The sequence below is a fragment of the Mus musculus genome, chromosome 11 (genome assembly GCF_000001635.26).
Source record: "Mus musculus strain C57BL/6J chromosome 11, GRCm38.p6 C57BL/6J".
NCBI classification, from domain to species: domain Eukaryota; kingdom Metazoa; phylum Chordata; class Mammalia; order Rodentia; family Muridae; genus Mus; species Mus musculus.
The window spans coordinates 72,153,559-72,176,621 of NC_000077.6; the positions used below are offsets into that span (position 1 = coordinate 72,153,559).

A 23,063-nucleotide genomic window follows, 5' to 3' on the forward strand; every position below is an offset into this window, starting at 1 on the left:
CGAAGCAGACCCTGGACACGGGGCAGGGATGAGGCTCACCCACCTGAGCTAGTGAGGGTCACCTGGTATAGGAGGCTGGGTCAGACCTGTAAGAACAGGCTACAGCAGGACGTACTCAGCAAAGGCTCTGCTCCAGAGGCAGTGTCTAGGATACTGAGTGGGGACAGGGAGAGGAAGGAGCACATGACACAGTAATCTTCATGGGAGAGTGACTCCATGACCGTGGCCTATCTTATGACATCAGGCTAGATGGCCCAGATTCTCCCTTCCTGCTCTCATCTATCAATGGGGGTGTGGTGGTGTCTCTCACACAGAGTGCACCCCACATTAAGTTATGCAGGGGACATTTTTAGTACAATACTCTAGTATGTGCTCAATAAATGTTAGGTTTTATTAGCATTCCTTTTTCTCTGAGGTGGCAAATAGTCTACTATGTTCATATCAAATACAAAAGTATTCCCTTCCCAGTGGTTCCTGTAAATTCCATTTCACATTACCTGTGGGAAAAAGGAGATGTAAATTACTTCAAATAGACATGTTCACAATTTAAAATACTGAGTTTATTTTTTTTTAATCAGCACAGTAAAAACCGCAAATGACAAATGAGGACTACCAATGACAAGGGATTCTACCGGTTCAAGTGTACATGTTTAACTCTCCAGACTGAAGACCTATGAGTCCCTTGATGTCCTTTCCGAGGTTATGTAGTATTAAACAGGAAGGTACCTTAGAAACCACCCCAGGAGACCATGTCGAGGCGTCTGTGGTAACAGACTCACATTCGTCCTTGGGTGTCTCTCCCTTTGTTCCTTACCCTTCCTTCACCAAGCCTCCCACAAATAGCTGAGGCAAACGGATCCAGGAAAAGTCTTTTCGGGTGACTGCCTATTTGTACGCACATTCCTTTTCTGTTTCTCAATCCCGAGTCCTGAGGACCTTGCCACCGGGACCTAAGAGCCTTCAAAGGCCACGCAGCATCGTTGGTCCTCAGAAGAGCCCAAAGTCCTCAAGTCACCGGCTTGATTCCCTCCTCCAGATGGGATGCTCCATGGTGCAGACGCTTCTGCTCTCTGGGAGTGAGCTGGCATGGGGAAGGCCTGTCTTCAAATTCTTCTATATTCAGAGAAATGCTTTTTATACTAGCATGTGTCCAAACAGCAATAAGTGACTCTGAGAAACTGAGAACGTGAAACACCCTAGAAAGTGAGAGCCACGGAGCAAGGTGTGCTTGGGCCTGTGTGTTCCGTGTGCCCGTGCGCTGGGCTCCCCACTTCCACTGCCACTGAGCAGAGGCTTAGTGGCACCACCACTCTGCATTCCATGTAGCTTGCCGCCCAGGAAGGCGACACCACCAGTGACAATGTGATGAGCACACTTGCCAACAGGAGCCAGGTGCTGGGACCAGACAGTAACGGCACTTGGATTAGCACTGATCCCTCCACCCCCATGGGTTTAACAGAGGCTGGAATCCCTATGTGAAATATCTTTATCCATTACCTTTCAAAACATTTTGATTTCCAACTGAGTCAGAGGAAAATTATACATTCTGAAATGTTGTACCTTTCTAATTGTCTCATGCTCCTCAGGCGCTAGCAAATGTAACCCACCTTTTTATAACTTCTAGAAGCACTGCTAAGACAAGGAGAGGGTGAGCTCCCTGGCATCCTTCAGTGGGCAGCTGAGGACAGAGATTCCCCCACGGGCTGACAGCGGGTGGCGCTGACTCTCCGGCAGTGATCTGAGGGCCCTGCCTGGACAGCTCTCATGCAGCGGCCTCTAGGAACTCTGAGGTGAACACAGCTTCTGCATAGTCTTCACACACATCCTGCAGTTCTGCAGCCACGGCCCCCAGTGCTTCATCTACCAGCTCATCTGAAAAGCTGGAAGACAAAGGACACAGCTGAAGGCGTGGGCAGCCAAACACAGAGCTGTTCAGTATTCATGAAAACCTAGTCAATCAGCTCAGAAACTGTGTGGAGATCAAAAGCCCGTAAGAGCCAAGATGTTTCTGGAAAAGAAAAAGAAGGGAGGGGGCGGGGGAGGCCTGGCTCTCCCAGATATTAAGATGGTAGCACCTAGAGCCCCAAGCCCTGCAGGATCACCAAAACAGGCAGAATGGACCTCACCCTTGAGATGGCTGAAATCAGAGCTGACTGGAAATGAATAAGCTGGCCACAGTCCAGCCCAGCTCAGAGGAGATGCGTGCTTTCTCTGTAGGAAAGGGCAAGGTCCTCCATATCCCAGAAACCTTGACATAAACATATGCATGTATACACAATACACATCCTTTTTTATTTGAACTGTTAGAAACTATGTTGAAAACCTGGAATCCCTCAAGAACTTCAGTGTGTCCTAGAAAAGACACTGTGTAGACAACTGTAGTAACATTACCGTAAACCATTATCTAATCTTACATACAGACTTTATTCAAACCTTGACATCCATCCAAATAAGGCCCTTAAAACTTTTTAGAATCCAGGATCCAATCCAGGCTATTTAGTTGTCATGTCTCTTAAGATTTCTTTCCTTTAAAATACGTTCCTCAGTCTCTCTTTCAGACCAGAACATTTTTTTGGAGAGTAAAGCTTTTTCCCCTCATTGTCCTCATATCCTGGGTTGTTTAGTATTCTCTTATAATCACTGTCAGCTGCATAGTTCTGGAACAGATGCAGAAGGGGGATGCTGTATCCCCTCAGAGCTTGTCCCTTCACTGGTGACTGCTGAGTTTCGCTACTCAGATATGGTTATGTCTGCCAGGCTTCTTCCCTTATAAATTACTATTTTCCACCTATAACTAATACATAAATCATATGGCGATATTTTCAGACTCACTTGGGGTTTTTAGAGCTTCTTCTGTCTTCGTGGCCTTTGTTACTATGGAGATGACAGCTCTGTCGCTCTGGACACTGTTTCAGAATCCTTCTCTTACTCTCCTTTCCCAAGGCAGAACCTCACATGATTGCCTAGTTGCCCAGTTCACTGTTCATCTTTAATTATGCCTTTACACACACCCTCACACACACACATCACCCACACCCCCACACCCCCACACACATCACCCAACACACCCACACACACACACACATCACCCACCCACACACACACACACACACACAAACACACACACACGCTGTTCCACATTCCAAGCTTCCAGGTTTCCCTTCTATTGTGTCCAACTTGCTATTGTGCCTATCTAATACATTCCTCATTTCAGAAACTATGGTTCCCTGCCTCCCCCACCCACTACCCCCATGGATGTATGTTTGGATTCTGGCGAGCTCCCAGGCCTCTGGCAGAATTCTAGGTTGAGTCTCCTATTTCTACCCAGCAGGCAGCTCCTTGAGTCTATAAAGTTTCACTATTTGGAGCTGCTGTGGATGTGCTGTCTGTTGATTGCTTCTCTGTTGCCTGGCTATTTTCACTATAAAATAGACATTGTTTATGAACATTACAGAAGTAAACAAAGCCTCCTATGATATGATTTCCTCCAGAGAAGATATGTTTGTTTACATATGGGGCCTAGGGAACAACAGTGTCTAGAGTCACCTCAGCAACTGAGAAGATGTGATATTCAGTGGGGTCCCTACGAAGACCCATTTATACCCAGATCACCTGACCTTCCAGAGAATGCAACCTTTCAAGGTTTCAACTGGAAGTGATACAAGGCTTGGGGATGTAGCTCAGCAGCAGAGGGTTGGCCCAGAGTATACAAGGTCCTAGGTTCAATACCAGCACCATAACCAACAAAGTGAAGAAACTTCAGTTTCAGCTATTAACTGTGGGCTCCAGCCTCTGTCTTCTGGTCTCAGGAGGCTGTGGCAGTGCTCTCCTCCAGAGTGAACCATTCAGCACCACACCGTGGGCTGTGCTCTCTTCTCCAGGGTCCTGACCTACTTGTTCTTCATTACCTAGTTAGTATCTTGATACCTTCAAATGTATGCATTTTATTTTTAATCCAGCTTTTCTATTAACAGCTGCCCTCAGGGGAAAAGAGGTCTAAATCACCACACGTGTCATTTCTGGAGGCAGAAGTGACCATCTCGTCCTGTGTTCCCTTCACTCTCTATATATCCCCCACCACTGCTTCTCCACCCAACTTTGAGGGAAACACAAGGGCACGGCTCATTCATTCGCACAGCAGGTGGCAGGCCAGGGGTTTCCTTTCTTCACCCTGCCTCAAAGCAACATGGCTCCTAAAGCCCCCTGTCTTCCCCTTTCTGTCTGGACTGGCTACTACCTATGCTCACTGGTAATGTCCCGGGAAATGTTTTTTGCCATTTTTCTGAATATCCCACGTTGGAATCTAGGTTCCCTGAAGTCCTAAGTTTTCATTCTTAGTGTACGTCTTGCCTGGCAAGCACATGGCCTCCAATAACTTAAGAAGAAACAGTGTAGGATAGTGAAAGCTCAGAAATATATAAAACAAGAGGCATATTTAAAACTTAAGAAAAAAATATAAGCAATCTCCTACTTTGCTCACTGATGAAAAGCGCCTTGCACTTTGTACTAAAGTGGAACTCAGAGCAGGGGCCCGGGGTGCAGGGAATGAATAAGAGCAGTGCAGTCAGAGCTTGCCAGTGGGTCTCAGTCTCGAGGATTCATATGGCTGTTTCCTGCCCAGCAAACCGTGTGCTCTCTGATAGAGTACAATCCTCACCATCAGCATCAACAAATTAGCCCCAACTTAAATATCTGTATTCATTCACTGAAGCCCTAACTCCCAATGTGATGGCCTGAGCCTAGAAGGAAATGAAGTTCAAATGAGGTCACAAGGGTGGACTCTTCATCATGGGAATGGTGCCTCAAGAGGAGGAGAGAGGGGACCTCTGTCACTAGAGGACAGAGCAAGAAGACAGCTGTCAGCCAGCCAGGAAGGGGACACTCACCAGACACTCCCATCTTAGATAGTTCCCAGCCTCTAGACTGTGAAAAATACAGTCTTGTTGTTTTTAGTCCCTGAGTCTACAGTGTTTTAGGGCACCCTGAGCTCAGCCTGACAGTTGGCCCAAGAGAAGGAGACTGAAGGGCACTCCACTCCTCCAGTGGCAAAGAGCATGATGTTTTCATAGCTTCCTGCATCTAAAGAGCAGTTCACAGAGGAGGTAGCCCACAAGCCACTGGAGCCTCAGACCCTAAAGCAAAGACTAAGGCCTTGGCTGATCCTTTCTCCAGCTCCTCTTCAAGTAAAATTTAGTCCTTTCCCTGTAAACAGACGCACAGAAATTTTACTGACCTTTCAGCTATTAGCCATGGGTTGAAGGAGCCTATAGCCTCATGAGCTATGATCCGTAGGAATTGCTCAAACCGGCTACAGTAAGCACCAATGCTGTGCCGCATCCTGGGTGGGACTGAGAGGGGAGTTTGCCCTTTTCTCTGATGCAGGTCTTCTCTGGAGAGGGGCAGGGGAGCCTCCCTTTTCTCCGATCCCTCCTCTGTTGTTACACTTTCATCCAGTGAGCTGAGAACACAGAGGATGAAGGGATTCAAACGGAAGCAAATGGTTTGTCTAAACAAAACTCAGCTCCTACCATCACTGCCCACTGCTCTTGCACCATAATAATCTTCCAAACTGCAAGGATTCTCGAGCTATAGATGAAATAAAACTCATACAAAGTGTCAGCCAACTCGTATATACCAGCTAAATGATGCCAAGTGCTGGAGGCTTCCTTACAATGCAAGTGTTTGATGCCCACCACGGAACCACTGTTTTATTGACCCACCACAGATTTTACAAGACCTTGCTCAAAACAACTTCAGTCATGCAGAAACTAAAGGAATGCAGAATTTAACTACACCCAATGCCACCAACCAGCAAAATCACGCAGTGTCCCTGCCACTCACTTGGCATTGCAGGGCCTTTCTAACAAGATGTTCACAGCAGGGCACTTTTGAGTTGCTGTCTTGGTGATCTTGATTGGGTGGGAAGCCAAAGGTCCTTCACTTACAGCTGGGGTGTTCTGGTCTAGAAATAGAAAGGACAGGCATAAAATGACTGTCAAGAAAAACTGTGTCCTTCTTAGAGTATGGTAGTAGTTAGTGAGCTGTGAGGAAGTCACAGGCATTTTGCTTACACATTAAGACACAAAAAGTGGGGCAGAGGGGCTTCAGAGAAACAAAACCCCTGCAGAGTCAGTCTTGAGAAAAGAGAACTGCTCCCAGCTCTATGGGAAACTCCTTGCCTGGTCCACGCAAGGCCCTAGGAGACACCTATTTTACTGGTACCCAGCGGCCAGTACAGAATTCTGAAGCCATTAAGTTTGTTTTTTAACCTTTAAATGCTTTGATTACTCTAGAAAGAGAAAGCCATTCAGACTTGAACACCTAATTAGGTGATCTAACTTGTCTCTGGACATTGTGCAAAAAATCTGCATAAGAGTCAAAACACCAATATATTAACTACAACATGCAGGCAGGCCTGAGAGCTGTCGTGAGTTTGGGGTGATTTCTAGTTTTGAATGTGTTTCAAGTGGAAGGAAAAGAACCTGTTACCCAGGTAAAGCTGATCTAGCAGCACAGCGCCTGGGGCAGGTCCATGCTTGGGATCACACACTTTCAGGAAATCACTGCCAAGGGCAGCCTTTGGAACAGTGTTACCGATCCTGAGTACAGTCACTTTTCAGTTATTCCCAGAGGTGAGAGAAATGGATTAGACACCACATAACCCTAAGGCCAGTGTAGGTTTGGTTCTGTGATGTACCTGAGGCAACAAGCATGGGGCTCAGATTCCTGCTTTGGTCTTGTGATGCTGGAATCACAAGCATCCAATACTCACTTCAGTTTTAGTGTTCTAAAAAGCTCCTTTGTATATAAAAAACCAATTATGTGTACGTCTCTGTGTGGGTATGTGCACAGGAGTGCAGTTCCTGTAAACACTACAACAGGGTGCTGGACGCCCTGAAACTGCACTTACAAGCAGTTGAGAGCTGCCTGATGTGAGTGCTGGGAATCAAACTCCAGTCCTTGGCAAGAGTAATATGGTCTCTTAGCTGCTAAGCAATCTCTCCAGACTCTAAAGACCTCCTCTTAAATGTTAATGTAGCCTCTACATAGAGACCTATATAGCAACTAATAATTAAAAGTTGTCCTCCTGAAAGGAAAAGACACTTAAGCCCCCTCCTAAAATTGTCATTCACAGTATGCAACCTTTGTGGCCAAACCATCAGTAAAACACATCCCTTTCCTCTGTCTCCAATTCAAAAAGAAATGCTAAAATATCCACTGTCTGACTATACAATCATTAGAAGGGTCCTTGCAAAGTAAGCAGGTTGTCAGCAAGACTGACTGTCAAACTCTCTAGGTCTCCGTGAACCTGGGGCTTAGCTGGGAAAGTTAAGGTAGCTTGACAAACAGCTGTAGCCTGCTAGAACAAGCTGTAGGTGTTCACAGGCAGGAACCGGGCAAAAGGAGAGAGCTCTATAATAAAAACTCAGTATATCTAATTGCTCAGGACCAGAAATGTTTCAGACTCAGTGTTTAGATTTTGGGATCTGTGTATAAGCTTCACTGAGCATCTCAGATGCACACTGGATCTCAGCACTTCTGTTTATGGCTGCTTAGCCCGTATAAGAAAAGTACTGCATGGGTAGGATCACACAAGCCAGGCCCAAAATAGCAATTCAATTACTAGCCCATGAGACAGAGACCAGGGTCTGTCACCATGAGTAACAACTAAATGCATGAAAACTGCAGAAAACACACAAAGAGTACATGAGAGTTTGTAAAAGTATCTTTTATTTGCCTGATGTAATTGTCATCTCAGGGGCTTACTGCTTTAGCTGGAAGCTTCTAGCTTCCTTACAATCTAATTCAGGCCTAGAATGTTTCCAGCCTCTGAAACTTATTGCTGAATAGCTAGTTCTTTCTGAGCTCTGCCTGGCTGGTTCAACTCAGCTGTTCCAGCTCAAACTTCTCTCCACACTGACTGATTCAATCTGGCTTCTCTCTCTTAGCCTCTCCTGAATAGCTCTGCTTGGCCTCAAACTGTCAATCTGTTCTAATCTTCTGGCTCCTCCTCATTCTCTGGCTCTTTCTGTCTTCACCTGTGTCTAGCTTGTTCTCTCATCAACCTGTCTCTCTGTAACTGTCCTGGCCTCCTCCTCTCTGCACTGCCTCTCAACTAGCTTCCCTGTCCTCTCTTCTCTGGCTAGAGTTGGGCATATCCTATTCTGTCAAATCTTTCTCTGATTCATCACTTTGTCTGCCACTCAATTAGACATCATTTTCAAACATGGGTACTTCCTTCTACAAACCAACTTTATCTTCATTGTTTGCGATTAAAGTCCTAAGGTCTGTCTGTATTCCAGCCAGAGGAATTAAAGATATGTGCTAAGGGCTGAGCTATAATACAACTAGAAATAGATTTTTTCAGTAAATAATGCAATCTTGGGGTTCATGGTATGATTGAATATCCTACAACATGTGTTGTTAGATGGCCCATCTTTCTGTCAAAATTTAACATGGAGAATCCTTTTTTTAAAAAAAAGACCCAAATTTGTATCTTGAAATAATTCCATATGATATAAGCAGGCATCAATCACCTAACCTAAGGCTTCCTTAACATCCAAGGAAGTATAATACACACTGGATTTAAGTTCCATGGAGGGCAATGCTCACTCACATCTACTCCTTCATGAGGAAGACAAACAGGAGGCAAACAGATTTCTGATGCTTCCCAGCACAGTGTGGCAGCAGCATAGCAATTGCAGCCACAGTGTAAATGTTCGAGTTTTGAAAAGCAGAAGAGAAAAGCAAGTCTCTCTCACCAAATGGAAGGAGAACAAGTGAATATCCAGCAGCCTCTTCCTCAAACAACAAACGGTAAATCTAAGACAGACCCTACCTAAGGCTAAACAGTAAACAAACAAACAAACAAACAAACAAACAAACCAGAGCGCTCCTGGAAGAAAACAGCATCCTCTCACCTCAGTGGCAGGCAAAGCTTCCTTGGGCCACAAAAAATAAATCATATGCAAAGATTATTGAGGTTTTATCAGAATTAAAACTTTACCGTCACTGAGTGGTGGTTGCCAGCAAATGATGTGTGTGGGGGGGTGGGGGGTGGGGGGGGATAGTGGTGGAGGAAGTAAAGGTTGTTTTGGGGGAGAGGTGTGTGAAAATAAATGTTCTGGAACTGAGAAAGTAGTAATGAACACTGGTCAGACAACCTCGTGAAAATTGCAGTTACCTTAAAAAAAAAGTCAATGCCGTGAAGACAGCTCAAAGGTACAGCATGTGCTGAGCATATGCAAGGCTCTGGGCTTGAGCCTGCAAAACACAAAAACAGAAACAGAACAAACCAACCCAAAACGTATTTGACAAGAATTTATGCCTAAAATACACAAATCATCTACATAACCAAAAATAAAAGGGCAACCCAATTAAAAAGCAGAAAAAACAATTTTGGATATATCATTAAGAGTTATATATCATTAATGACTAATCACTTGAAAATATCCAAAGCACTACTCATCAAGAAAGAGAAATTGAAGGCCTGAAGAGATGGCTCAGTGGTTAAGAACATAAATCACTCTTGCAAAAAATACAAGTTCAGTTCCCAGCCAGTACATGTGAACTGGACCATTCATTTCCCAACCATTTGAAGATTGAGCACTAGGGGGAAATCAATACCTTTGTGTGTCCCCACCTCCCATCCCAAAAGGCACATACACAGACCTAAAAATAACAATAAAGCTAAAGAATATTAGAAGAAAATGAAACTGAAATACCATGAGGAACCAATCCACCCCCACCCCCCTTGCCAGATTCATTACAAGAACACAATAGGCAAGACTTACACTGCCAGAGGCAAGCAAGCACAACTCAGTGGAGAAGGAAGCTGATCTGGATCAGCCTCTGGGCAACAGGCAGGCAGGTTCCTGTGAAGCCGGGTACACCTAGCACATGACCTGGCAAGTCTACTTCTTAGATATTTAACCAAGAGAAATAAAAACTGATGGGCCACACAAAAACTACAAATTAACATGTTTACAGCCGATTTGACACAGGTCTGTGTGTAAGCAAAGCTAGCCTGGAATTCATATGTCACCCTGGATAGAACTCTCAATCCTCCTGCCTCTGCTTCAGCTCACCATGCTGGCTTTTAGATTCATAATTAAGTTTTTAACAAGTTTTAGATTTATTTTTATTCTATGTAAGTGTCTGCCTTGCATGTATGTATGTACATGGTATGCCTGTTGCCACAGTGAACAGAAGAGGGATGTAGATCACCGGGAACTGAAGTTACAGCCTACTGTCACTCATGTGGGTGTTGGGAACTCCAAGGTCCTCTGCAAGAGCAACAGATGCTCTTAACCACTGAACTATCTCCCCAGCAGCTTAGATTTATTTATTTTTTAAAATTTATTTATTTTATGTATATGAGTACACTCTTCCTCTCTTCAGTCACACCAGAAGAGGGCCTCAGATCCCATTACAGATGGTTGTAAGCCCCCATGTGGTTGCTGGGAATTGAACTCATAACCTCTGGAAGAGCAGTCAGTGCTCTTAATTGCTGAACCATCTCTCCAGCCCCAGATATATTCTTAATAGTCCCAAACCAGGAAAAAATCAAATACAAATTCACTGGCAAACATGCAAATTAGATGTGGTACAAACATTCCAAGGAATATTACTCAGGGAGGAAGAGGGAGGGGAAGAGAGAGAGCTAGAAAAAGAGCTAACTAGTAGGGTAAATGGATCCTGAGATGTTTATAGTCAATAGCTGGGTTCTGGGTTACTCCCACTACAAAAAGGCCCTTAAGATCTTGAGATGGGTGGGGAGTAATCAGTTATGTGACTGTAGTATCTTTACAACAGGCAAATAAAACAAAAGAAGGCCTGACCACAGAAGAAAGGTAGCTGACCATGGAAAGAGACACTGAATAACAAGGCCATGTTTGGGGAATGGAGGTAGCCTTAGGAGCTGGAAGACTGGAAGGAACAGGTCCTCAGCAGCAGCCTCAGAAGAAAACCCACCAGTAACTCAACTTCTTTATGAGATTCATTTTCAGCCTTATGACCTCTCAGACTATAAGAGAATAATCTGTGTTCTAATCCAGTAATTTTTGGGTGAGGAATGCCCTAAGGTGTATAGTAGCAACATGAAATAAGCAACAACAGGCTATCAAATGCTATGCTGACTGAAAGAGCTAGTCACGCAAACATCCACCCAGCAATAGACTGCACTTACTCAAACCTCGACATTACTCCACATGGTTGAAAAGCAATGCTGCCTAAAGTTAGGGCACTGACTGGGAAGAACACAGCAGATATTTTGGCAGCAACGCTGTGTGCTGCATCTAGACAGGAATTTGGGTACGAAACAGATCCATTGTCAAAACTCCTCAAATGACAGCTAAGATCTGTGCATTTTATATATATTTTTTCCTAGTTAATAAATTTGTGTGTGTGTATGTGAGTCTGTGTGTGAGACAAAAAGAGAGAGGGAGATGGAGAGGGAAAGCATGAGAGAGATATTAGGTACAAGAATGCAGGCACTGACATGCTATGGAACATGCATAGAAGTCAGAAAACCCTTAGGCGCCAGTGAGGACCTTCCACTTTGTTTGAGACAGGGTCTTTCTTGCTGCGCTTGCCAGACTAGCTCAGGGGCTTCTGTAGGTTCTGCTTCAGCCTCTCACTAAGCCATCTCACAACCCCTTATATATACATTTTACATCAGATAAACAAAACAAAACCACAAACAAATATGAAACTCAAGTTGATGCTGCATATTTGGATAAAATGCACGGTTATCTGGCAATCTACTTCAAATTGCTTAGATAAGACATCTGAAATACAAACTGAGATGAACTGAGGACAGAGGGGCAAACTGCAATGTGGAAAACTCAGGACTACAAGGTGGGAGTTTGGTCACTGGACAGTGTTTCTCAATCTTTCATTATGCTGGTGAATTTTCAGAGTAAAATATTGAAGGTGGGGTTAGGGAGAAGCACCTACCATTTCTTTCTTCGTGCATCCATAAGTGAGGGTCAGCGTATACAATTTTATTATATCTTTGGCGAACTGTCTCCTGGTATTTCTTTAAAAAAGAAAGTTTAATTTATGAGAAAAAGTAAGTTTCATTATAAACCAGAAGTAGTAAGTGTGGAAACAGCTCAGCAGACAGACACTGATGAGAGCAGGCATCTGCTGGGACAGCTCCTGAGGGAAGCCCAGAAGTGTGAGCACGGCTGTAACTTCAGGCAGAGAGCATGTCCCCTAGAGCTGCTGACAGGCACAGCCTGTCCCCGTCCATCTACGGGCCACTTGTACTTTACTCTGCATGAGTCTGCCTTCCAACAGACAGAGTCATCTATTTCCACTGCGTAGGGCAGCTCAGATCCAGCCAGTTACCCCAAGAGAGGGAAAGTGGTTACAAGAATAGGACAAACAGCATAGCTTTACATTTCAAAAACAACCAAAAATTATCTTCTCTATCATTTCCTATTTAGCAATGAGAAACAAGTGAGTTAATCACCATACAATTAAAGCAAAACTGCTGAGTGTGGGCTCAGACCTGGACCAGCCATCCAAGCTCTCAGTAGTTTTTATGACCTTAACCACACCATTTGACCACTGGCTTTGATTCCTGCTCTTGAACAACCTAGTAGGATGGCTCATGTCTGAGGTCTCTAAGTTTATAAGGAAAAGGAGTCACTCTGAAAGTAATGTCTGGATCTAAAGGACGAGAGGGCACTTGTGATTTGACAGGGTCACTGCAGCAAGGTAGAAGAGGCAAGACTGGGGTCTATAGGGATTGATGCAGAAGTTAGTGATCCAAACTGCGGTACCACACTGGGCCTCTGTGATCTTGGAATTACGAGTCACTGTCAACAGTGTGATAACAGGATGGGTTATATATATGGTGATAACACTTACTGCCTCTATATCTTCTTCTGTTCTCAAATACCCTACATATTAAGGTAAGCAACTGAGCCAAGCAAGGTCTTACACTCAGTTGGCAACAGTTTCAATTTAAAAGTAGGATGCTGAGGCTCTGCCGTATTGAGTATCAACAGTGTGATCAGGAACAGAGGTGGACACCCACTGGCAAAACAGAGCAGCACCCAAGACCTTACTTCCATTTCTTCCATCCGGAGCATCATGGTCTCTAGATCTGGGCTGTCCTTGCTGTCCCCCAATCTGGCTGAAGTTTCTGACCCCAAGATCTTATCCTGAGTCCTAGCCCAGAGCTCATGAGCAGTATCTTCCAAACAGTCACGCAGCTGAGGAATATTCCTGGATTCAAAACGTACATCTGAAGCCTACAAAATGAAAGAAGAAATGGTGGAAAAGTGATATAAGAGGACTGAAAAATTAAAGATTGTTGTTGATTATTATACCCCAAAGCACAGTGATGCAACTACAGAGATTCTATAGAGAACAAACTTCTCCGTCAGCAGGTACAATTCTTATCAGTCATTGAAATGACTGCACTAACCAAGCAGTGCCATCGCTGCTGAGGTAAGCAGCCATTTCATGTGTTGCTGGTTGGCAGGGCACGTGTGTCTTTTGCCATGTTTAGGGGAATGTTCCTTAAAGCATCATGGCACTACCAAGGACAGGGTTCTTCTCTTTGCTCTTGGTATAATCTATGAGAGCTTTACCATTCTCTCCTGACTTTGTGTTCTTTAAATCCAAAAAGTGCTTTCTTTACAGTTTGCAAAGCATTTCTCCCTGCTTGCTTACTTCTCTCTTTTTCCCCCCACCCCTCTCTACATAGCCCTGGCTGTCTTGGAACTCACTATGTAGTCCAAGATAGCCACAAACTCACAGAGATCCACCTGCTTCTGTCTCCCGAGTGCTGGGATTAAAGGTGTCTGTACTACATCTGGCTATTTATCTTAATCCTAATATAGGTCTGTAATCTGATCTGTTTAGGTGTCTTTGTTTTTGTTATTTATTTATTTATTTATTTATTTATTTATTTATTTATTTATTTATTTGCAAAGACTGTCTTCTGGGTAAAGAATGAAACATTTCTGAGATTAAGGCCTGGTTCTGCCCTACAACTTTGAACAAGTTTCCTGGGCTTGCTGTTGTCGTCATCCTTATGTCCTCCTCCTGCTGCACTTCCTTCTCCTCTTCCTTCTTTTTTTTCCTTCTCACTCCTCCTCTCCCCCTCCTTGCTCCCCCCTCCTTCTTCTATACAACAGGTGGGACTCCAACTCTAAACACCAGCACAAAAGAATTACAACAATGGAGCTACAGCTAAAATCCTGTTTAACAGATTAGATATATTCTTGACCTACAGTCTTCTTGCTCCCAAGGCCACTGGGCTATTAAAACTTTACTCCTGGGCTGGGGAAATGGCTCAGTGGTTAAGAGCCTTGTCAGCTGTTCCTTCAGAGGTCCTGAGTTCATTCCCAGCAACCACATGGTGGCTTACAACCATCTGTAACATCTGAATCTGATGCCCTCTTCTGGTGTGTCTGAAGACAGTAACAGTGTACTCACATACATCAAATAAATAATAAACCTTACTCCTGTTCCCTTCTGGCTCCTTTAGATTCTGCCTGTTGCTTACTTTGGGCAATTACAGCAGCAAGCACTTCTTTTCAACCTTTAGAAAACTAAAGGAATGCAGCCTGCACCTTCTACTCCAAAGTCCCTAAGCTAGGTAGGCAGGGACAGTTCCCTAAACATTAAAAGCAAATCCTGCAGAGAAATATTAGCCTGGACAACAAAAGAGGTATTTATTTTTCTCATTTCTTTCTTGGACCTTCTTTCCTCTCTGCTGGGCCAAACACAAAACCTGCTTGCCTAACAAGAACATCAGGCCTTTCAGAGAAAGGAAATTAGGCCAGTACTGAGCCAAAGTAGGCTGGATGACAGGAAAGGAGGGCAGCGATTCTCCTGCTGCAGGCCGTCCACAGTCAGGCCACAGTTTATCTACACTCTGCCCTGAGGGGAAGAGCTAACAGTACCCCAGCAGAAACCTGTGACTCTAGAGATGTCTGCCAGCTGTTTGCATGGCTGGTCCAGACCCAGAACTAAATACACACTCTAAGAACTAACATGCTGCATAAGGAGAATAACTTCCCGCTCCTTGAGTAGGATAATGTAGTGTTTGCAAAGTAATCTGCATATCATTTTCCTTTCACTGGAGACGTTATCATGTGATAAAAGCAGCAGACCAACCACACACCACACACACCTGCTCGGCAGGCTGGGCTGCTGCTGCTGCGTGCCGTGACGGACGATCCTTCAAATGACTATTTGCTTCCACCGAAGAATTCACTCTCTATGAAAATGGACAAAGGCACTCATGGATTATAAAAACTCACAGTTTATATTAGAACAAATGAACCGTGTTGCAGAATAACCTGTGAGGAACTGTCTATCAGCTCTAGCTGCACTATGCTTTTTGTAGCAATTAAAGTACTCAGTCCTTGTGAAAACAAATGCCATGTGTTGTTCTTGGTACTCTGGACATTTTTATAAACACTGCCAGAGTAGTTATATGCTGTTATGCAAGTCATCAACTTGCCTGTTGTATACTTGGCTCACTATTCAAATGAGGAGACTACACAACTCCATCTCTAGTAGCCCTCTAAGGTTAGTAATCCTAAGACAGACAGCCATAGGCTCTAATAACCTAACACTACTTAGACCCAGCATGCCACTCAACCAGTTAAGGTCATAATATTCTTATGTGGCCTCATCTGCAAACACCATGGCTTCTATTTCTAGGGAGGATCCATCAAGCCTTACTATTAAATCATACTGCTTACTGGGGAGTGACATAAAACCCTGGTATACGCTAAGTCATTTCATCTTTGAGAAAGTCCTAGCTTGTACAGAAGTGCCCCAAATATCCCTAGCCAACTGTAAAATAGCCAATCATTCTAAGTTATCAAGGTCACAGAGACCAGCACCCAGGGGATCATTAAATGAACACCATTTTTATCAATGAATTTTCCCATTTACAAAGAATGGAAAATGCAGTCTAATATCCTTTCCCAAGTTAAAATGTCACTCTTCTCAAAAGCAATGATTCTCCTGAAACAGAGGATATGTGGATAGTGGATACTGTGTGACGGTCTGGAGGTGGTGAAGGGCCCAGCAGTGAAACCATGTTCTGTCTACAGGCTCATCTGTCCTTCAGCCTCCCACCCCCGAAGAGACACTTGGCCCTCTAAAAGAGGGTCAGTGTGACCTAGGCAACAACTCTTTTCATTTCAGAACTGCCAAAGGCAAGCAAACAAGATAAATCAATTACCTGGGCCTTGATCAAGAGGGGCTTCAACCGCTCCAGAACTGCCTCCTCCACCTTGTCAGCTAACTGGGTGGCAGAGACACTATTTAGAAATAAAATTGAAAATTCAAGTCTGCAGTCAGAATGTTCTATTCTGCATAATCATGTAACTCCTCCAGGTAAGGGCAAAGAAAGGGACCTCAAGTCCACAGTGCTCCTCCCCCTGCCACGGCCACACGGACCCCTGGGGTCACAAGTCCACAGTGCTCCTCCCCCTGCCACAGCCACACGCACCCCTGGGTCTTGTGAAAGGTACACATGGATTCAGTTGCTCTACGTGAGACCAAATTCCCTGCTCCCTCTCTGCCCAACCCCCTCTCTGCTTACTGATCAGCATGCAGCTCTCAGCTACTTCTCTACTACTAAGCCTGCCTGCTACCATGCTGTCTGATGACCCACCATGATGATAATAAACTAAGTCTTTGAAATTGTAATCAAGCCTCCAATTAAATGCTTTCTTTTATAAGAGTTGCATTGGTCATGGTGTCTCTTCACTGCAATAGAACACAACAGAAACTAAAACATACAAGAAGTATACAACCTGGTAAATTTACTCTGGGCACTTACTACAGAGAAATAAAATTCATCACATAATACATGGATATTTACACAATCCTTAGTCACAATAATGTCAAGCTAAAGACAACCCATATATCCCTCAACTGTTGACTAAGATGAGTGGTTAAACCATGAGATCCGACTCACCAGCAGATGAATGAACAAATAATATACGTAGTGACTAGAATGACGCTCCATAGATTTATATTAGAAAAAAAGTCAATTCTAGGGCAAGTGAGATGGCTCAGCAGCTAAAGGTATTTGTTGCCAAGCCTGATGACCAGAGTCTGATCTCCATAGCTGAAAAGAGAACGGATTCCTGCAAGCTGGCCTCTGGATTAGCTACCACACTTACTGAGTCAAAAGGCAGCTGGGGCAGCAGAGACTATGTACAGCTATAAAAGTGCAACATGAGGGATGGTGGTGGTGATGGGTGGGTTCTGGAATATTGCTAGCATTCCTTCTAGGCTCTGCCCAACAGTTACCTAGAAACAGGGGATTGTTTGGCCTCTCTTCCCCTCTCTGCTCTCTGATGCTCTCCTTTCTCTGACCCCTTTCTCCCTGACTCCGCTCCCTCCATGTTTTCCCTCTTCTTTCTCTTCTCTGTCCCTCCTCTCTCTTTGCCTTTCTTCCCTTCTCAGCCCCCCTTTCCATGTCCCCAAATAAACTTCATTCTATACTAGACCCATGGTCATACCTCAGGTGGGAGGAGGGATGCCTCAGCATGGGCCCAAACAGGTTTTATAAAACATATTAATGTCAACGTCAGTTAACTCATATGCTCTCACTGTGTCACTCGCTCTATTCTGGCTGTAGTCAACAGTTTGTTAAGATGTTACACTAGGTAGCTGAGAGATGAGTACCCCAAATTTTTCTGTATTATTACAACTTTATGTGAATGCATAATTATCTACCAGTAAAAAGTTTAATATTAAAAAAATTTTCACTAAAAATAATTTCTTTTTTTTTTTTTTTAAAGATTTATTTATTATTATATGTAAGTACACTGTAGCTGTCTTCAGACACACCAGAAGAGGGAGTCAGATCTTGTTACAGATGGTTGTGAGCCACCATGTGGTTGCTGGGATTTGAACTCTGGACCTTTGGAAGAGCAGTCGGGTGCTCTTACCCACTGAGCCATCTCACCAGCCCCTAAAAATAATTTCTAAACAAGAATTCTATAGGGCTGGAGAGATAGCTCAGTGGTCAAGAGCACTGACTGCTCTTCTAGAGGTCCTAAGTTCAATTCCCAGCAACCACATGGTGGCTCACAACCATCTGTAATGGGATCCAATGCCTTCTCCTGGTGTTTCTGAAGACAGCTGCAGTGTACTAATAAAAATAAATCTTTTAAAAAAATATTCTATAGTAAGGCTAATTTTGGGTATATAAAATTAACAAATAGAAGCATAGAACAAAGAATTTTAGGTTTGAAATGTCTGAAAAAAAGATTGCTTTCCCTCCCATTAATCAATGTTATTATTATCTTTTGACAAGGTCAAGCTACTGTAGAATGAGCAGGCCTCATAGCAATCTTCCTGCCTCAGTCTTCTACGTGCTGGGATGACAGGTATATACCACCATGCCTGGTAGACCGGTTCCTGCAAGGATGAAGAAGATCCATTCTGCCATCAGTGAGATGGCTGTGGTGGTTTGAATGAAGATGGCCCTCACAGGCGCCCATTTGAATAGTTAGTCCCTAATTAGTAGAACTGTTGTTTGGGAAGAATTAGGGGGTGTGGCCTTGTGTGGGGAATTGCAGGCTGGTCTCCAGTCGAGCTGAGGTCTGAACCCCAGACCTCATAATTCACCTACATGACATGGTAGGAGTTCCCTCATGCTCCTGGAACTCTGGCCCCTGCCTAAGGTACCACCTCCCACAGCCCCCACAAGAGAAGCATGGTCAGTAGTCACAGTAAGCAATGGCCCAAGCTTCTGACCTATTCAGGCTAAACTCCTCCCCAGTTACCTAGCAACAGTGAAGACCATAAAAAGGGGTGCTCAGCCCCCACCTCACTCTCTTACTCCTTTGTCCTCTCACCTCTCTCATCTCTCACTTCTCTCTCCTCTTCCCTTTCTTTGTCTTTCCTTACCTCTCTTCCTTTCTCCTTCCTTCTAGCCTTCTCTCTCTCTCTCTCTCTCTCTCTCTCTCTCTCTCTCCTACCTTCTCTCTTTCCCCTGCATTTCTATAATAAAGCTCTTAAACCATAGAGAGTCTCTGCCCTTCAAGTTCTGCTGCGCACTCTGGTCAGTGTTGGGAACTTCTTCCCCCATTCCCTCTCTCCCACAACCCTGGTGGCTTTAGCAAAGTAGCTCAGGGGGCGGGGGGTCCCCAGGCAGGGCTGTCCCTTGGCCACCCCCTGAATAGTGGGATTAGAGGAATGCCCACCCAGGGAAGAGTGGATAGGGTAGGTAGCAGCCCTCCCATAGCTGACTGACCAGAGAACAGGGAAACTCTGGCGGGGTGTGGGCATCTTTTTCCTATCCCACTTCTCCCTGGGCCCCCCCCCCCCCTTTATTTTGTTCCCAACAGCCTTGTCAGAGGAGGTGTGTCACTGGGGGAGGGATTTAAGGTTTCAAAGCCATTCCCATTGTGCAGCCCTCCCTCTCTCTGCCTCCTACTTGTGGAACAAAATATGAGCTCTTAGCTATTTCTTCATGTTGCTATCATGTCTAATTTTCCAACACTTCAAGCTTTCTTTTATAAGCTGCCTTGGTTATGATGTTTTATTAGAGCAATAGAAAAGTCACTAAGACTGGGCAAACCTGAATACATTCACAAGGGTGTCCACAGAGTGCACATCACTCTGTGCAATAAGAAACCTACCATAAAGGAGATGGGAACTCTAGATGTGCACAGCGACACCAGACTCTACAGAGCCATCTGGGCCGTGTGTATAAGAAATGCTCCTACCATATCTGAATGCATTTGCCCATAGAATGAGATGGAGAGACACCAAACAACAGGCTTTATACTTTGGTAATCTATGTCCTCAATACTATATTCAAAACCCTACAGACAAAACAACAAAAACTAACAACCAAATTGCCCTCACCACACACATACACACAAACCCTACAGTCAGTCAGTGTGGATGAGAACTATCTGTAGTGTGAAATAAAGTTATAAAATTGTGATTTTAAAAAGAAGCTAAGTTAGTCTGTGCTTCAACACAAGAATACAAACAGAAAGAAGACGTGACAACATGGAGATCCATGTGAGCAAAGCTAGCCTGGATGCTTGTCTTGTCTTCCCTGATGCTGATGAAGTTCCAACCTTCTGTGACCTATCCCCACAGGCCGCCCAGCCAGACCTGAGGAAGCAGAGCACGGCCAGGCAGTCCCCCTCCTGATGAGGAGCCCAGTGCTCACTGGGCCGAGTTCACCCACAGCCTGAGGTGGTGACCCTACGTCATGTCTGCCATGGCTCACTCATACTCTCACTAGGACTCCTGGAGCCAGGCTCTTGAGTACACTGATGAAAGCTTAAAGTCAGGTTTTGATCCACATTCTAAGACCTAGTCTCCAGAGTCTATCTAACACCAGCAAAACTGACCATTCCATGCTCAGCTAAGTTTGTACTTCTGTTTCTAAAATTGAGGTTGTTGCCAGAAATGTATATATCAGTAGATTTGTGAACTGTGAACAAAGGCAATGAAAAGATGAACTCAGGAATCAGGGCAGTAGGTACCTCTGGGAAAGGAGGTTTAGCTTCTACAACAGTATTATTGGTTTGGCAGGTGTTTATTTATAATATCCCGAATCATACATGTGAATTTAGTGTTTTTCTATGTGTATGCTACATTTATTTTTTTTCCAGGAAAAAAAATACACATAAAGAATAAATAAGATGCAAAAAGGCAAGTGGATAGGAGTTGCAGACAGGCACTCAATCTTCTAATGGCTAGAGATGACTAAGGCAGACTCCCTCCAACAGCAGTGACCACACCAGCTCAGAGGTATGTTGGCCACTTACTTTCTGGAAACACCAGAAGAGTCTGGAAATATCAGCTATGTGTGTAGGGGTATCCTTCCAGTCTTAAGATTCTGTGACTGTGTAACTGAAATCTTAAGTCCAGTCACCTTGGCCTCTAAGAGAAGCAGCACAGCCCTGTGACTGAGCGAACGCTGCTGTGAATGATGGTGAGAAGTTCAGATGCTGCTCACTCAGTGCTTGCTCATTTACTACAGGGCAAATGGTCATCAGAGCTAGAAAAAAGCAGTCAACTGCGGCAGTGGCATCGTCCCCACTACATCTTAAGCATATTTCTTTATTGCTTGATTTCTTTATTGTATGATTCAGGATATTATAAATGAACACATGCGCATCGCCTCCTAAACCAATGATACTGTTGTAGATGCTAAACCTCCTTTTCCAAGGGTACCTGATTCCTGAGTTCATCTTTTCATTGCCTTTGTTCCCAGCATCTACTGACGTTCGGTAGTAGCATTCTTAGGTGATGAATAGGGAAAAGCAGCCTCATCTGAAACCCCATCTGCATTCAGCTAAGGTGAGACAACAGCATCTGTACACTCATGATTCACAGACCATGCACATCCACATGGTCTCTGCCCTCAGGAAGACTGGCATCCACCTAGCGCAGTGCCTTGGGATATAAGGCAGCAAACAAGAAGTGAATACAGAACACCCCCAGATCATACATACATGCTTTTGCAATTCTCCTTCACACTCCATACACAACCAGGAAACCACGCCATAGTGCAAACACTCGTTCATTCGATTACACACTTAGAGTTCCAACTATATGGATCAACTAAATCTATATAGGGACACATACCCTATTTCGCCCTGGTAACAAACATATACCTTAATTTTTGAAGTCTATCCATCTCTTCAGCTTTCAGTTCATCCAACTCTTTGGTTCTTCTAGAAGTCTCAGCCTCAAGCCAATTGAGCCTAAAGGGCAGTGAAGTCACATCAATTCTTCTCAAAGCTAAGCCAGGATGCCCTTGGCTTCTATCTCTGCTCTCCTGAAGACTTCCTAGGTGGCTTTGAAGTCTTAAGGAGGCAGAAAGCCAGTAAGCCCACAAGCATGGCTGACATCAACAACCATGACTCACTTCTTGTTTACCTCAGGAACAAATACTTACCTCTGCTTTTGCTTTCTTTCCATTTCTTTGGCTTCCAATTCTTCTAGTTCCTTCAGTCTTTTGGAAGACTCAGCATCTGGCCAAGAAAGCCTAACAGGCAATACAAGGAGTCAAGGTAAGCAAGCCTCAGCGCCACAGGGTGTCATTACCACAGGAACAGAGAAGAAATGAGTCCCCTCCCTCTAACCCAGCACCAATCCTGGCTCTATTAAAGGACCCAAAAGTAATGTATCCTCTGGGTACCCATGAAAGCCCCCACACCATGTTCCTATAAAAGGATATTTATGCTCAAAAGTACTTCAAGTTAGAATACACACAAGAAGGTACCAGCAAGAAAGGCAGCCACCACTGATCTCAGGACATGTTACTTGTTTAGACAAAGAAACAAGAGCCTAGTGTAGGTGTTAATAAAGCCAAATAAAAACAAAAGAGGACATTAACTGTAAACAGTTTTATTGTATGTGCCTGTCAAAGAGCTTTGATTCCTGTGGTTGTGGCTCTGTGAATGTCACCTAACGGCCCACTCTTTTCTAAGGGCTGTAGATGGAGCTAGGCCTTCATGTACACAGTGGAGCTGCACCACACCCTGAGCTCCCCAGCCCTAATACCCACTTTCAATTTTGCTTTCCCATAATTGCCAGGGTAATTTCAGCCAAACAAATGCAGAGCAAGCTGTTTTCACTGCTGCCGTCCTTGGGAACATTCTCATTATACCCCTCACATTTATTCTCGCCTGTGCAAGCCCTGGTTTAATGTCGACCTCCCTGTGCGAAGCTTCATTCTCTGCAGCAAGAAGAAAACACTCCCTGTTCTGAACCTGCCCAGATCTTAGGGTGTATACCACATTCTATCTTCAATCACAGCTAATTACATGTATTTTCCACTGGCTGTAAATAAGAACTGGGATTATGGTCTTATTTGCTTTTTTAAAAAGTACATAAAGCATACAACTGTGCCATATACAAATTGGCAAATGACATACACAGAAGTTTTTGAATGAATGAAATAAGAAGAATAAAAGTATGGTGGGCCTGTAGTAACTTGGGGAGTGTAATAGGCAAGTCCAACAATCTAATTTTAAATAATCATCCTTAGACACTGCAAGGACAAGAGCGCTTTGCTTCAGAGTCTGTAT

At 44.2% G+C, this 23,063-nt stretch overlaps 1 protein-coding gene across 16 annotated transcripts in view; it reads right to left on the reverse strand.

Annotated features, from left to right (window-relative positions):
- Positions 1–370: 370 nt before the first annotated feature.
- The window catches only part of 4933427D14Rik (RIKEN cDNA 4933427D14 gene), a 53,554-nt gene continuing 30,861 nt past the window's right edge, over positions 371–23,063 (reverse strand). For 7 of the 16 annotated variants that reach the window (XM_006534373.2, XM_006534367.3, XM_030246402.1 and 4 more), the window contains 9 exons: positions 21,929–22,018; positions 21,645–21,734; positions 16,223–16,301; positions 15,158–15,244; positions 13,080–13,265; positions 11,959–12,040; positions 5,842–5,962; positions 5,234–5,458; positions 539–1,880 (listed from right to left, as the gene is read on the reverse strand). In XM_006534373.2, the coding sequence (XP_006534436.1) occupies positions 1,763–1,880; positions 5,234–5,458; positions 5,842–5,962; positions 11,959–12,040; positions 13,080–13,265; positions 15,158–15,244; positions 16,223–16,301; positions 21,645–21,734; positions 21,929–22,018 (1,078 nt within the window). In that variant the 3' untranslated portion in view covers positions 539–1,762. Of the gene's footprint in view, positions 1,881–5,233; positions 5,459–5,841; positions 5,963–9,184; positions 9,265–11,958; positions 12,041–13,079; positions 13,266–15,157; positions 15,245–16,222; positions 16,302–21,644; positions 21,735–21,928; positions 22,019–23,063 lie in introns of all 16 variants that reach the window. The other 9 variants (NR_155066.1, NR_155065.1, NR_155067.1 and 6 more) reach the window with 4 other exon arrangements.